This window comes from Acomys russatus, chromosome 23, assembly GCF_903995435.1.
Source record: "Acomys russatus chromosome 23, mAcoRus1.1, whole genome shotgun sequence".
In the NCBI taxonomy this organism is placed as follows: Eukaryota; Metazoa; Chordata; class Mammalia; order Rodentia; family Muridae; genus Acomys; species Acomys russatus.
The window spans coordinates 10,891,655-10,905,207 of record NC_067159.1 but is presented as its reverse complement, the minus strand read 5'-3'; the positions used below and the strand labels follow the sequence as shown (position 1 = coordinate 10,905,207).

The following is a 13,553-nucleotide window of genomic DNA, read 5'->3' as shown; positions in this document are numbered from 1 at the left end:
TACACAAAGAAACCCTGTCTCCAAAAAAAAAAAAGTGGATAGGAGGCTCCCTCCAGGCCTCATCAGATGCACTGGGAGGAGGCAGAGGCTGGGGATCTCTGTGAGTTCGAGGCCAGCCTGGTCAACAAAGCAAGTCCAGGACAGCCAGGGCTAAACAGGAAAAACCCTGTCTCTGTGGACTAAGAATGGGGCTCAGGACCCCAGAGTTCAGGGTGGGGAGAGGAGGGAAGGGATACAATGGGGAAACCTGAAAGCAGTTGCACAGACAACTTTCAATCAGCTGGGTGAGGGGGCAAAGGACTCCTCCAAGAAGAGAGGATAGGGACAGGATCAATTGCACCGAGGGGACTTTCCTTTGCAGGTTTCCTTTAGGTAGGACCGCCCCCTTGGACATGGGAATGCTGGTTTGAGAGGGTGACTGTGGCCCTCACTCAAGCAGCCCAATTTCACCTAAGCCACAAAGAGAGTTAATGAGTTGGCAACAGGGATCCCAGGCCAAAGCAGAGGGTACATGATTGAGTAGTAACTTGCAGGCCAGCACTTATAATTAACTCATTTATCTTCACCAGCATCATAGAGAGCAGGTGTAAGAGCTAAAGTTAACCTGTAAACCCCACAGAGAAGTTCAGCGTCAGTCAGGAAGTAGGTGGAGACGCCTAAATTTGAACCTAGACCTTCTGGCTAGGCTAACCTCAACATAGAAACTAATGTGGGATGGGGAGCCAGCTTTGATGGGCACACCCTGCTTTGCAATGCTCGATAGAAGGAAACAGACTCAGGTGGGAATGCAGAGAATGTCAGGGCAGGGCTTCTGCTTAAAACGGATTCTGGGACCCTAATAATAGCTACCTGACTTTGTGCCAGGCATTGTGCAAAGGGGGCTTTAGAGCCAATCGTCTGTAACTCCTTTGGATGAGGTGCTGTTATTATCTCATCTCATCTTATTGATGAGGAAGCTGACGCACAGAAATCGCCCAAGACCAAAGGGCCAAACCTGGCCAACCCTGGCCAGGAGGTTGCCCACGTGGCGTTGGCGAACAGGAAAAAATGGTGGGGGCGTGGTTATGGGGCCGGAGGCGTGGCCGAACGGGGCGTGGCCGCAGACTTGGCGGGGCCTGGGGCAGGCGAGATTGGCGCGCTGCCGGGGAGGTTTCGGCGGGGTCGCACCTGTTGCGTGACTCCCCCGTAGTCGGGCCACGGGAGTTGGATCCCTAATTGATACCCACAAAGTGGTGAAAGAACCCTAGGCGAATTCCGGGTCCGGTTTTCTGGGGAGCACGTGGCCTGCTTCCTCTTGAGTGTGGGCTTGGGGTCGCGACTCCGGGGTCTCCTGAGGTCAGTCTGGCCTCTGAAGTCGGCGGGGGAGTCCGCCCCCCGGTCAGCTAGCCATTTTGAAAAACTGCCTTCCTTTCCGCTTTTCAGTGAGGGTGTAGGGGCCAGTGGCGTGACTTCGTCCCGGTGGGGTGCCCTCTCCCCTCCTCAGCCGGGCTTCCTCGCTGTGCAGACTTTCGTAGGCAGCCTCCCTGGTGCCACTCGGGACTCAGGGCAGTATGGCCTCAGGTAAGTGTGTGGCGCCTGTGTTGGTGATAGAGGCACCCCAGGACAGAGGTGCCTTGGTCCGTGGACAAGAGGGTGATGGTCTTAGCAATGCCTCCAAGACCTAGGGGATGTGAACAGCTCCTAGAAGGGTTTAGGGAAGCAGACCTTGAATGTGCAGACAAGGGGACCAGTCTGAGGAGCCTGGGGTCTTTCCAACAGATCTCAGACAGAACCCTGCCTCCTACTCTTCCTGTCTTCCTAGGCGGCAGCTTCTGCCGGTCAGTGGAATTTTCCCAAGACAGGCCCCTCCCTCCTGGGCTCGAGTTCTCAGTTCTGCCTCCTTCTCCCGGAGCTGGGCTGTCCCTAGAGCAGGGGTCATTTGGAGAAGAAAAGAGGGGGGCTCTGCCTTAGAGGCGCCTGGTTTTCATGAGAACCCTTGCCCTGTCCCTTTAGGAAATGGGGTTTGAGCTTGGAGAAGCTCAGGCTGTATTCTTGCTTATTATTTTTCTCTCTGGCTGGCCGGACCAGCCTAGCCCGGACTTTGGCTTCTTTGCCTTTGGCTTCTTTGCCTTGAAGCTTTGGCAAGGGATGAGGCTTCCCGAGGTTGGGTGAGGGTGGTGCAGGGCTGAGAGCTGGCGTTGCTCCATCTGTTTTCTCTGCACGCCATCCCCCAACCCCGGTCCCAGCCACCATCAGTCACGTCACTCTCGCGACTAGAGTGGGAAGGGAGGGATAAGGGGCAGGATGGAGGCCCCACTCCCCGAGGTTGCCTAGACAACATAAGAAATCGTGGCCAGGGCCTCTTCCGCCTGCGGGGCGCTGCTTCCTGCATCAGTCACTCCCGCTGGGGGCGGGGCGGAGGAAGGGGTTGGATGTAAGAGAGCTTGGCCCCAGCTGGTGAGGTTCCTCCGCTGTCGCCTTGGCCCTAGCCATGGCATCCTATCCTGGACCAGGCAAACCCAAGGCCAAATATCCCTTTAAGAAGCGGGCCAGCCTGCAAGCTTCCGCTGCCGCTCCAGGTGAGTGTTTTTTGGCTTCAGGCTTGGGCTTTCCCATCGCCTGTCCAAGCCACTGAGTGCCTCAGAGAGGGGCTTCTTTCTGAAGCACCCTCTCTGCAGTGGTGCCTAGATCTCCGTTCCAGGGCTGGCTAGGTGGCTTGGGTGGCACAGGGAGGGAGGTGGGAGGGGGTGCCTGAGGTTACCATGTCAGGGTTGCTCCCCACCGTAACAAGGAGTGGGTGTGGATGTGGGTGCAGAAGAGGTATATAATGCACACGTGTCTGCTTGTGCAGATGCCAAGACTGCGTGTGGCGCCTATGTGAATGGAGTGGGGGGGGGTGTGGGACTGACTGCGGACTGGCTACTCTGATTGGTGTCTGTGCCTATAGCAGGCAGGCTCAGCCTGTCCTGCCTTCACTTCATCCAAGACCCTAGATCTAGAACTCCCTCCTTGGTGACATGTGGGGGTCCTGCATTGCTGGCACACACACCAGGGCTAGGGCTCCGGTGCCAGTATCATCCTTCCTGTCTGCTTGTTCCTGGTCTGCGTTGTGAGTCTCTTTAGCAGAGTGGGGGAGTCCTTGGGATGATGGCTGGTGGGCTGTGTACGCTGCACCCTTCGGATTGGCTCCTACTTTGTGGGCATCTCTGCACCATTTGCAGCTGGTCATGTGGTGGCGGCTGTGTCCGTCCTGGTGAGGACTTAGCTACTAGGGTGTCTGTAGCTCTCAAGTCTAAGGGCTAGAGAAAGACCTTTGGGTGGTTGATTGGGTTTCATTAACCCCTCATGGCTGCCTGTATTCACACCCTGACTGCCCTCCTCTAGCATGATCTTACACTGCTGAAGGTGTTGGACTAAGGCTTTGTACTGTGCTGAGATATATTCTCTGTGCTCAGATCTGTCTTGTAGGTGTATGCCCTGGGGCTAGCTCTGTGCTGAATCAGAGACCCTTAGGTGGTCAGACCATGAGAGCATCTTGTACTTGGGGTCAGGGCCTAGTGAATCCTGGAGCTGGTAGGATGGTCCCCCTTTGGCTGGCTGTGTGTAGGTGTGGTGTTGAGGATGCCACCTTTTGGCACAGGGCCAGGGAGACGGGTCCTGGTCTGAGAAAGTGTGGAAGTTAGTGCCTGTTTGTCACCTCTGGTGAGTCCCCTAGTAGTCTTTTGCAGTCGTGTGACTGGACTAGGAGGATGACTCTGGCTGCTGGGTCCTTTCCTGTTCACCCAGCACTTCTGTGGAAGGCCAGGGGCTGTCTGATAGGAAAAGGTTTCAGATGAGAGGGTTTGGCTTCATTTCTGCAGCTCTGTCTGCGGTCTGCCTTCAGGGGCGTAGACGTGGTGGTTGGTGGCTTGGTATAGTGATGTACACCTGTGATGAGGTACTTAGGAGGCTGAGGCAGGAGGATCATGAGTTCCAGGCATGCTTGGACACTTAGTAAGATACTGCCTGAAAGTAAAAATAAAAAAGGATAAGGATACAGCTAGGTGGTGGAGGACTTCCCTGGCATATCCAGGCCTCAGGTGTGGTCCAGTAAAGCAAAAGATAGAAAACAAAACTCCCAAGTGGTCTGGATCTGTATTTAAGAAGATTCTGGGTTCCTTTTTTATTTTTATTTTTATTTTATTGAGATAGGGTTTGTCTGTGTAGCCTTATTTGTCTTAGAACTCACTCTGTAGATCAGGCTGACTTCGAATTTACAGACATCCCACCTGCCTCTGCCACCCGAGTGCTGGGATTAAAGGTTTGTGCCACCAACACCCTGCGTAGGATCTTGATGATCAAAGACTTCAAACCCTGGATTGGGTGGGTAGGTGTTGACTTTGCTTCTCCCCCTATTCTGCTCTCCTGCAAGAGAGGAACAGCATTACCTTTCACCCCTGCAAGGTTTCTTTCTTCTCTTTGCTCTTCCCTGTTTGTCAGCCTTGGCCCTGCACTGGGCTCAGAGAAGCTCTCACCCTCCTCACTGAAGGGCGTCCAACGGGAAGTGTTTTGAGGGTCCCAGGAATCCCTAATTGCAGTTCCATGGGGTTCCAGTAGGGACCTAAGCTTTACAGAAGCTTGTATGGCATTCCCCTGTGAGTCTCCTGGGGTTGCCGCCAGGTAGGACAAGGCTACTTTCTCACCCGTTTATAGCCTGTGTCCAGAGGTTAAGACAAGCAAGTAAACAAAAGGAGAGTCCCGTATGACTTCCAAATGCTCCTCCCATACTCCAAAGTACTCTTCCTGAACAAGTGGTTCCCACTCTGATGGTGGGCTTGGAACTGGTGTGTGCGCTAGGAATATTAGGCTAATTGTCAAACTATCAGTTAGCTCCTGTGTGTAGCAAAGGCCCTGTCTTTCCCGAAGAGTCTGTAGTCAGGGCCCAAAGACAATGGTGGGCAGATGAAGCTGGTCAGAGACTACAGGCCTCAAGGGAGGATGGCTGGCCTCCCTCATGGTCTCTCCTCCTACCCTTTGACCAGCCAGACTGTGTCCACTCTCTGTCTCCTAGGGCTGTGGTTTTAAGGAGACTTGGCTCCTCCCCTGCCAGGCTGCCTTGCTGTGTCAGCCTGTCTTGTTTCTCCCTGTTGAGATGCCGGGATCTGGGTGGGCCTCCTGGCACTGAAGAGGTTAAGGCCCACTTAGAATGAGTTCTTCTCACCTCCCAATTCCTGCCCCTTCCCCCTTCTGAACTCCCCTGAACTCTCCCAGCTCCCTACTTGCAGCCATCCCAGGGTCTCCCCTGCTTATAGCTGCACTTGGTACAGCCCATGCCAGCCCCTGAGCTGTCCTGGGGGACTGGCTGCAGCTTCACAAGGCAAAACAGGCAGGCAAGGGGCACAGGGCTGCTGACCAGAGCACTTTTGAACTCTGCAGGTAGGGTTCCAGTAGGGACCAAGGCAAGTAGGTAACTGGGTTCTGATCTAGGGTAAGCACCCCTCTCTTTGTCCAGCTTTGGGACCATACCTGGAATCCTAGGAAGTGGGTACAGAGACCTTAAGGCATAATGCCTAGAGGTGGCTCCTGAGTCCTTTTCTAAGTCAGAGTGGAGGCGATGGAGAAGGTTCTGGAGGGATGCACTGTCTACAGCTGGCTGGGAGAACCAAATGGTCTGTGCACAGCTTCCTGCATGAGGAGTCTCAGACGGTTGAAGGAGCCAGAGAGGTTCCTTCCTGGTGGGCTGGTGGGAGCTTAGGCCGCCCAGGAGACTAGCAGCTTCAGACATCCAGGGTTAGCCTTGTAGTAGGTAGAGCCCATGTTGGAGTACAAAACCCTCTGGCTTCCAAGTCTGCCTTTCCCAGGGCCCTCCATGAGGCCTCCAGCCTAGATCCTAAGTGGCTCAGACCGTGGCAGCTCCCTTTGGAAGGGCAGCCAGCAGTGGGGAGGGGTAGCCTAGGATCAGCCCCTTATCTTGACAGCTCTGGGGTCCTGGGAGAGAGAGGACAGGCCTCCAGAGGGAGACAGGGTTCCTTGCCAACCAGGTCCTCTTTCTTAAGGGTTGCTTCTCAGGTCGGAGCTGGGTGGCTGCTGTACTTTGTGCTTTGCAGGTCCAGGTTCTGTACTTTTCAGTGAGACATCTGTTAGGCCCGGGCTAGATCTGACCCTGGTAGAAGTTGACGATTTGTGGTGTAACCACTAGTTCTAAATGAGTGCTCTGTGTGTCTGTGTGTGTGTGTGTGTGTGTGTGTATGTGTGTATGTATGTACCCCTTTCTGGAAAATAGTCATGTGCAGGTAGTTTCTCCTGATCTAAGGGAGTGGGCCACCGCCATCTCAAGTTCTGTTTGCGGGTTGACAGGGACCTTTTTTTTTTTTTTTTTTTTTTGGTTTTTCGAGACAGGGTTTCTCTGTGTAGCCTTGGCCATCCTGGACTCACTTTGTAGACCAGGCTGGCCTCGAACTCACAGTGATCCGCCTGCCTCTGCCTCCCGAGTGCTGGGATTAAAGGCGTGCGTCACCACGCCAGGCTTGACGGGGACCTTTTGCTCCACAGGCAGGCACAGGACCTCATCCCTGAGCAGGCCTCTGTGTGGATGTGGGTGAATACCCTTAGGAGTCCCATATGGCTGGCTCTTCTGTCTCAGTGGAAGTATTGCCCAGTGTCTAGGTCCTGGCTTTTTAATAGGGTCTGGCCCCAGGGTGGCCCCAGGCTCTTGATTTTCAGAGGCATCCAGGCCCTGTCTCTCCTCCCCTTGACCTTGACATCTCTGTCTCTGCAGAGGCACGGAGTGGTCTGGGGACCTCACCACTGCAGTCTGCCCGCTCCCTGCAGGGTACTGCCCCCTGCCTCAAGCACTTCCCGCTCGACCTTCGCACGTCTATGGATGGCAAATGCAAGGAGATTGCTGAGGTACCACCTGGGACCCTGGCACCACCTCACCTCAAACACTGCCTCTTTTGCTATACCCCCTCTACCTCTACCACCCCTCATCTCATGCTTGGCAGTCCCTGATCCTTTCCCAGGAACCCTGGCTCCTGTGCTCACTCCTTGCCCAGGCTCTGAAGTGGGGCGGGGGAGGGGGGGAGAGGGCAGGAGCAGAGGGCTTGAAGGTAAGAGCACCCCCCCCCCCCACCTTTCCTCCTTCCCTCCTTGGTATTAGGAGTTGTTCAGCCGCTCACTGGCTGAGAGTGAGCTCCGCAGCGCCCCTTACGAGTTCCCAGAGGAAAGCCCCATCGAGCAGCTAGAGGAAAGGAGGCAGCGGCTGGAGAGGCAGATCAGCCAGGATGTCAAGTGAGTCAGTCTGCTTACTGCCCCGTCCCTGTCCCATTGTCTGTTTTTGAGGTCCACCAGGGAGGCTGCATACAGGGACGGGCTACGGCTGGTTCCATCTTCCGTTAGGCTCGGAGTCTACTGGATAACTTTACTTCTGGAGCTGCTTTCTCATCTCTGAAGTGGGGTGAGAGCAGCCAAGGGTCCGCAGGCCTGCCCGTGGGCTGCAGGTGACAATATGTGCGCAAGCAGCTGGCGCAGTGCTGCGACCTGGATGCTGCAGCCGCTGCTTTTGCTCAACCAGACCTTCTTCCGCTCACCTCTAGGCTGGAGCCGGATATTCTGCTTCGGGCCAAGCAAGACTTCCTGAAGACAGACAGTGACTCGGACTTACAGTGAGGAGGGCAGAGGGGCACGCACAGATCATGTGGGGCTGGGGTCTGCCCTGTGACTGTCCCCGACCTTTGTTTACCTTTCCTGTCCTATAGGCTCTACAAGGAGCAAGGAGAGGGGCAGGGTGACAGGGGCCTTTGGGAGCGTGATGTGGTCCTCGAACGGGAATTTCAGCGGGTCATCATCTCTGGGGAGGAGAAGTGTGGGGTGAGTGTGGGGTGAAGCCTTAGGTTTGCACTCATGTTCTAGAGGGTTCTGGTGCATGCTGGAGAGGGTGTTTCTTTTTCTGGTGCCTGGAGTGGCCGAGGTTCTGGGCTCACTCATATGCTGGGACCAGAGAGGGCTGTGCGCTCCTGGGTTTGAGACCGGTGGAGGTGGGGTGTGCAGTGTGAGGTCTGGGGATGACCACCGCTGAGAAGGTGAGTATGAGCCCGAGTGTGGATAGAGACCAAAGAGAGTGACTGCCTGTCCTTGTCTTCAGGTGCCATTCACAGACCTGTTAGATGCAGCCAAAAGTGTGGTGCGGGCGCTTTTCATCCGGGAGAAGTATATGGCCCTATCACAGCAGAGCTTCTGTGCTACCACTCGCCGTTACCTGCAGCAGCTGGCTGAGAAGCCTCTGGAGACTCGAACCTATGAACAGAGTCCTGATACCCCTGTGTCTGCTGGTGGGAGCTCCCATCTCTCCCCAACTACAACTGCCCTGGCTGTCTAGGCTTGGGGCCTCGGCACTTCTGCTCTGCCTGCCTCTCCCCCGCCCTAGCCTCTTCCTGGCTTCTTGATATCTAGGAGGGTGGAGGTTGGGGAATTATTTTTTGGGGGGGGGCTGCTGACATGCTTTGCCCTTTATGGAGCCCATAGACTGGGCAGCTGCTGGCCTTTGAAGTTCCCTGGCCCTGACTCTTCCCTCCCCTCTTTGCAGATGCCCCAGTGCACCCCCCAGTGCTGGAGCAGCACCCGTATGAGCGCTGTGAGCCAAGCACCATGCCTGGGGACCTGGGCTGGGGTCTGCGTATGGTGCGTGGTGTGGTGCATGTCTACACCCGCAGGGACCCTGATGAGCAGTAAGTGGGGTGTGGGGTGTGTTGGGGTATACCCCATGGAGTAATGCATTGGCTTGGGAGGGGCAGGAGGACTTGGCTTGCTCTCCTCACCTGAGCTTCCTGTGTGCTAGCTGTCCAGAGGTGGAGCTGCCGTACCCCGACCTACAGGAGTTTGTAGCTGACGTCAACGTGCTGATGGCCCTGATCATCAATGGCCCCATGTAAGTTTGCACCTGTCCCATTCAGCTCATCTCATAAACGAGATTCTCCAGCCTCAACCGTGCCCTGCCCTGCCCTGCCTCAGACAATTGTCACCTTGTCTCCTGCTCCTGCCACTCCCTGGTCATCTAACCCTGGTTTGCTTGCTGCCCCCTTGGCTGACCTTATTCTCTATGCTCCTGCCTCTTCCTTTCAACCTCCGTCCCTCCCCAGGAACCTCCACCAGGATCTGAGTCTTTCTCTTTCTTTTCTTGTCCAGAAAGTCATTCTGCTACCGCCGGCTGCAGTACCTGAGCTCCAAATTCCAGATGCACGTTCTGCTTAATGAGATGAAGGAGCTTGCTGCACAGAAGAAGGTGCCACACCGGGACTTCTACAACATCCGGAAGGTGGGCCCTCAGCTCGTGGCCTCTGTGTCCTGATCCACTGTCCCCCCCACTCTCCCCCCCACCCCAACCCCCACCCCACCCTCCCTACTCTCCCCATCCCTCGCTACCAACCGCAGCATCCAATATGGAGAACCCTTTCATACCCGCTGCTTTGGTCATGGACCTTTCCTTTAAAAGTTTATTACGTTTTAATTAATTTGTGTATGTATGTGGGGCGGGCATGGGGACACAGAGAGAAGCTTCCCAGGAGTCATTTCTCCCACTGAGTTGGTTCTGGGGCTTGTCTCAGGTTGTCAGGTATGGTAGCAAGCGCCTTTACCTGCTGAGCCATCTCTCCCCAACTTTGTATGTATATGTTATGGTGTGTATGTTGTGTACATGCATGTTTGTGAGTGTGTGGTCACATTGTGTGTGTGTGTGTATGCGCGTGCGTGCGTGCACATGCAAGCATGTATGCGTGTGTACACATGTGTGGTGGGAGGCAAAGTTGACATTGCCTGTCTTCTACCTTATATACATGGAAGCAGAGTTTCTCGCTTGAACCTAGACTATAGACGGGCGGGGGGGAGGTGGTGGTGGCTGGAGAGATGGCTCAAAGGTTAAGACTACTGACTGTTCTTCCAGAGGTCCTGAGTTCAATTCCCAGCAACCACATGGTGGCTCACAACCATCTATAATGAAATCTGATGCTCTCTTGTGGCCTGCAGGTGTACATGCAGGCAAACCACTGTATACTTAAATAAATAAATAAATCTGAAAGGAAAAAGACTACAGACAGGCCGCTTCATATCCTTGGCATTTATGTGGGCTCAGGGGATCCCAACTGCAAGTCCTCATGTTTGTTTAGCAGACAGACACCTACTGGCCACGCCGTCTCCCCAGTCCCAAGGCGCAGCCTTTGGTGGACATGGCAGTCTCCTCTCCCACTGCAGGTGGACACGCACATCCATGCCTCCTCCTGCATGAACCAGAAGCATCTGCTGCGCTTCATCAAGCGGGCGATGAAGCGCCACCTGGAGGAGATCGTGCATGTCGAGCAGGGCCGGGAGCAGACGCTGCGTGAGGTCTTCGAGAGCATGAACCTCACTGCCTATGACTTGAGCGTGGACACCCTCGACGTGCACGCGGTCTGTCACGTGCCGTGGGCTGGGGTGTTGGCTCCGCACTGGGACCAGGGGTCAGGGGTGACCTGGGCCTTCCCATCCCCTCCAGGACAGGAATACCTTTCATCGATTTGACAAATTCAACGCCAAATACAACCCTATCGGGGAGTCCGTCCTCCGAGAGATCTTCATTAAAACCGACAACAAGATTTCCGGGAAGTACTTTGCTCATATCATCAAGGTATGGAGGCGACTCCCCCGGGGCTGAGCTGCAGCCCCTGTGTAGGGAGGGCTCAAGGGACGGGAGGAGGGAGTTGGGAAGCCTGCTGAGCGTGTGGGATGGGTACACGGGGCAGGGAGGAACCTAGATGCTGTTACTTCTGGCGTCTAGGAGGTGATGTCAGACCTGGAAGAGAGCAAATACCAGAACGCAGAGCTCCGACTGTCTATCTACGGGCGTTCGAGGGACGAGTGGGACAAGCTGGCACGCTGGGCGGTGATGCACAAAGTACACTCTCCCAATGTGCGCTGGCTGGTGCAGGTGCCCCGCCTCTTGTGAGTGTCCCTTAGCGTGGGAGGGAGTGGCCAGGGCCTGCTTCCTGCTGTACCAGGATGGCTGAGCCTTCAGTAGCCAAACTAGGCACTCTAGGTGCCAGGAGGGGGGCCTCCCAAGCCGGCCCACAGTCTGTCCAGGCTGGTCTGTCTGGGTGTCCTACTTTCCCACTGCGGTTCAAACGCACTCCCATGCTTCTCGTGACAGCTCTGACTCTGACTCTGGCCTGCTGTTGGCCCTGACCTGCGTAATGCTTGCGGTCCTGTCTTCTCTGCAGTGATGTGTACCGCACCAAGGGCCAGCTGGCCAACTTCCAGGAGATGCTGGAGAACATCTTCCTGCCGCTGTTTGAGGCTACTGTGCACCCTGCCAGCCACCCAGAGCTGCACCTCTTTCTGGAGCACGTGAGCGGGGTGGCACAGGCTGGGTGAGAGCAGAGTGGCTGGGTGAGGGCCCAGCTGTGGCTCTAGGCCTGACCCACCAGCTCTTTGCCAGGTGGATGGTTTTGACAGCGTGGATGATGAATCCAAGCCGGAGAACCACGTCTTCAACCTGGAGAGTCCCCTCCCTGAAGCTTGGATGGAGGAAGACAACCCACCCTATGCCTACTACCTGTACTATACCTTTGCCAACATGGCCATGCTGAACCACCTGCGCAGGTGCTTCCTGGAGGAGTGCCGAACCCCCCTGCTTGCCTTGCTTGAGCGCCCCGAGCTCTGAGGCCACAGTGGGTGCCTTCACACACTCATTGCCCCTGGTGCCCAGACTGACTAGGCTCTTTTCCCAGAGTCACTAGCTGGAGGGCACACGTGTCCTGGTGGTATGGGGTCAGGGGGAGCGGGGGTGGGGGTGGGGGGGGGCGGAGTCTGGGTCAGGGTGAGCTTAGGCGTTGCCAGGCTCTGGTGCTGAGTCCTCTCCTCACACCCCTCAGGCAGAGAGGGTTCCATACGTTTGTGCTGAGGCCACACTGCGGGGAGGCTGGACCCATCCACCACCTGGTGTCAGCCTTCATGCTGGCCGAGAACATCTCCCACGGGCTGCTGCTACGCAAGGTCAGGATCTACATCCTGCCCCCCCACCCCCGCCCCAAGCCTCCACATGCAGCTGTTTGCCCTCCTGATCCCCCCTCCTCCTCACCTCGCCATGAGATCACATTCCTCCTTCCCAGTATAATTAGCTCTTCCCACCCAATGCTCTGCTGAGGAGCCCAGCTTGGGTTTCTCATTCTTGGGTGAGACCTACCCTGGTCGCCTGCGTCCCCCACCCCCACTTTCCCTGTGCCCCAGAACCAGCATGTCCTTGCATGACAAGCAGCACTCCATTCCTCCTGCCTGCCCAGGCCCCTGTCCTGCAGTACCTGTACTACCTGGCTCAGATTGGCATTGCCATGTCCCCGCTCAGCAACAACAGCCTGTTTCTCAGCTACCACCGGAACCCTCTTCCTGAGTACTTGTCCCGTGGCCTCATGGTCTCGCTGTCCACAGATGATCCCCTGCAGTTCCACTTCACCAAGGTCAGACCCAGCCCAGCAGGCAAGCGGGGGTGGTGGGTGTGTGACTAGGGGAGCCTGGCGTGTTTTCGGGCTGGTGTTGCCCCTTGCTGGTGTGGCAACTGCTAGCCAAGCCCTTAAAGGAAGGAGAGACTGCAGGGGCTTGATGCTTCTCTCAAGGAACCTGGCCTCTGTAGGAGCCCCTGATGGAAGAGTACAGCATCGCCACCCAGGTGTGGAAGCTCAGCTCCTGCGACATGTGTGAACTGGCTCGTAACAGTGTGCTCATGAGTGGCTTCTCCCACAAGGTATGACACTCCACCTGACCTCTCTCCCCCTTCTTTGCATTTGGGGAGGTGGTTGGATCTGCCTGCAGCTCTGCCTGTTACCTACAACCCCCTGCAGGTAAAGAGCCACTGGCTGGGACCCAACTATACCAAGGAGGGCCCTGAGGGCAATGACATCCGCCGTACCAATGTGCCAGACATCCGCGTGGGCTACCGCCACGAGACCCTGTGCCAGGAGCTGGCGCTTATCACACAGGCCGTCCAGAGTGAGATGCTGGAGACCATCCCGGAGGAAGTGGGCATCGTCATGAGCCCAGGGCCTTAGTGAGCCTGGCCTAGGCAGTGCTTGCCCCATCTCAGCAACTTGATTGTGTCTGGTTGGACCCCTCCCACCTGGTGTGGTCTCTGCATGTCTCTGTTCTTTGTTTCTGTCCCGCATGTCTTTGATCGTCTCTTGCCTTTGGGTCACCTCAGTGAAACCAAGTCTAGGAATCGGCTTCAGTATTCTCTTGGCTCAGGTGGTACCTGATGGCTAAGATTGAAAGGTTGGCCCTGCTAGTGACCCATCCCAGGATTGTCGGCAGTCTGGCTATCTTCTGGTGTCTTCAGTGTCCACAGGGGCTAGGGATGGTTGTATGGGGCTGGCCCCTTTAGCCCCGGGAGCCCTACCTCGGCAAATCCAGGCTTTGGCTAGAGTTCAGGTTGAATTCCCTTCTCGTTAGGCGGCCGTGGAGCAGTCTGGAAGTCTTCATTATCCCTGTGCTGCGGCACTGGTTGCTCAGCCTCAGTGAAGTCCCAGCCTGTCTGTGCTGTGCAGAGCAAGCGGTAGGCTTGCTCATGGCCCTGGAGG

The 13,553-nt window shown here is 56.1% G+C and overlaps 1 protein-coding gene and 1 pseudogene across 1 annotated transcript; one reads left to right on the top strand and one right to left on the bottom strand.

The window, feature by feature from the left end:
- Window positions 1–931: 931 nt before the first annotated feature.
- On the bottom strand, window positions 932–2,472 carry LOC127206147 (uncharacterized; annotated as a pseudogene).
- Window positions 2,456–13,347, top strand: Ampd2 (adenosine monophosphate deaminase 2). Its single transcript, XM_051165635.1, has 18 exons — window positions 2,456–2,558; window positions 6,737–6,867; window positions 7,118–7,248; window positions 7,554–7,622; window positions 7,716–7,827; window positions 8,102–8,288; window positions 8,543–8,684; window positions 8,795–8,884; window positions 9,142–9,271; window positions 10,204–10,398; window positions 10,484–10,615; window positions 10,766–10,929; window positions 11,205–11,331; window positions 11,423–11,586; window positions 11,859–11,979; window positions 12,267–12,440; window positions 12,614–12,724; window positions 12,822–13,347. The coding sequence occupies exons 1-18, from the start codon at window positions 2,471–2,473 to the stop codon at window positions 13,026–13,028; spliced, it is 2,475 nt and encodes an 824-aa protein (XP_051021592.1). The 5' UTR covers window positions 2,456–2,470; the 3' UTR covers window positions 13,029–13,347.
- The last annotated feature ends 206 nt before the right edge of the window (window positions 13,348–13,553 follow it).

Bases quoted from the DNA above. Each gene is read 5' to 3' on its own strand.
- Ampd2 (XM_051165635.1), top strand. From the start codon at position 2,471: ATGGCATCCTATCCTGGACCAGGCAAACCCAAGGCCAAATATCCCTTT. The intron at 7,249-7,553 runs GTGAGTCAGTCT...GCTCACCTCTAG, and splicing joins CAGATCAGCCAGGATGTCAA to GCTGGAGCCGGATATTCTGC. The intron at 9,272-10,203 runs GTGGGCCCTCAG...CTCCCACTGCAG, and splicing joins ACTTCTACAACATCCGGAAG to GTGGACACGCACATCCATGC.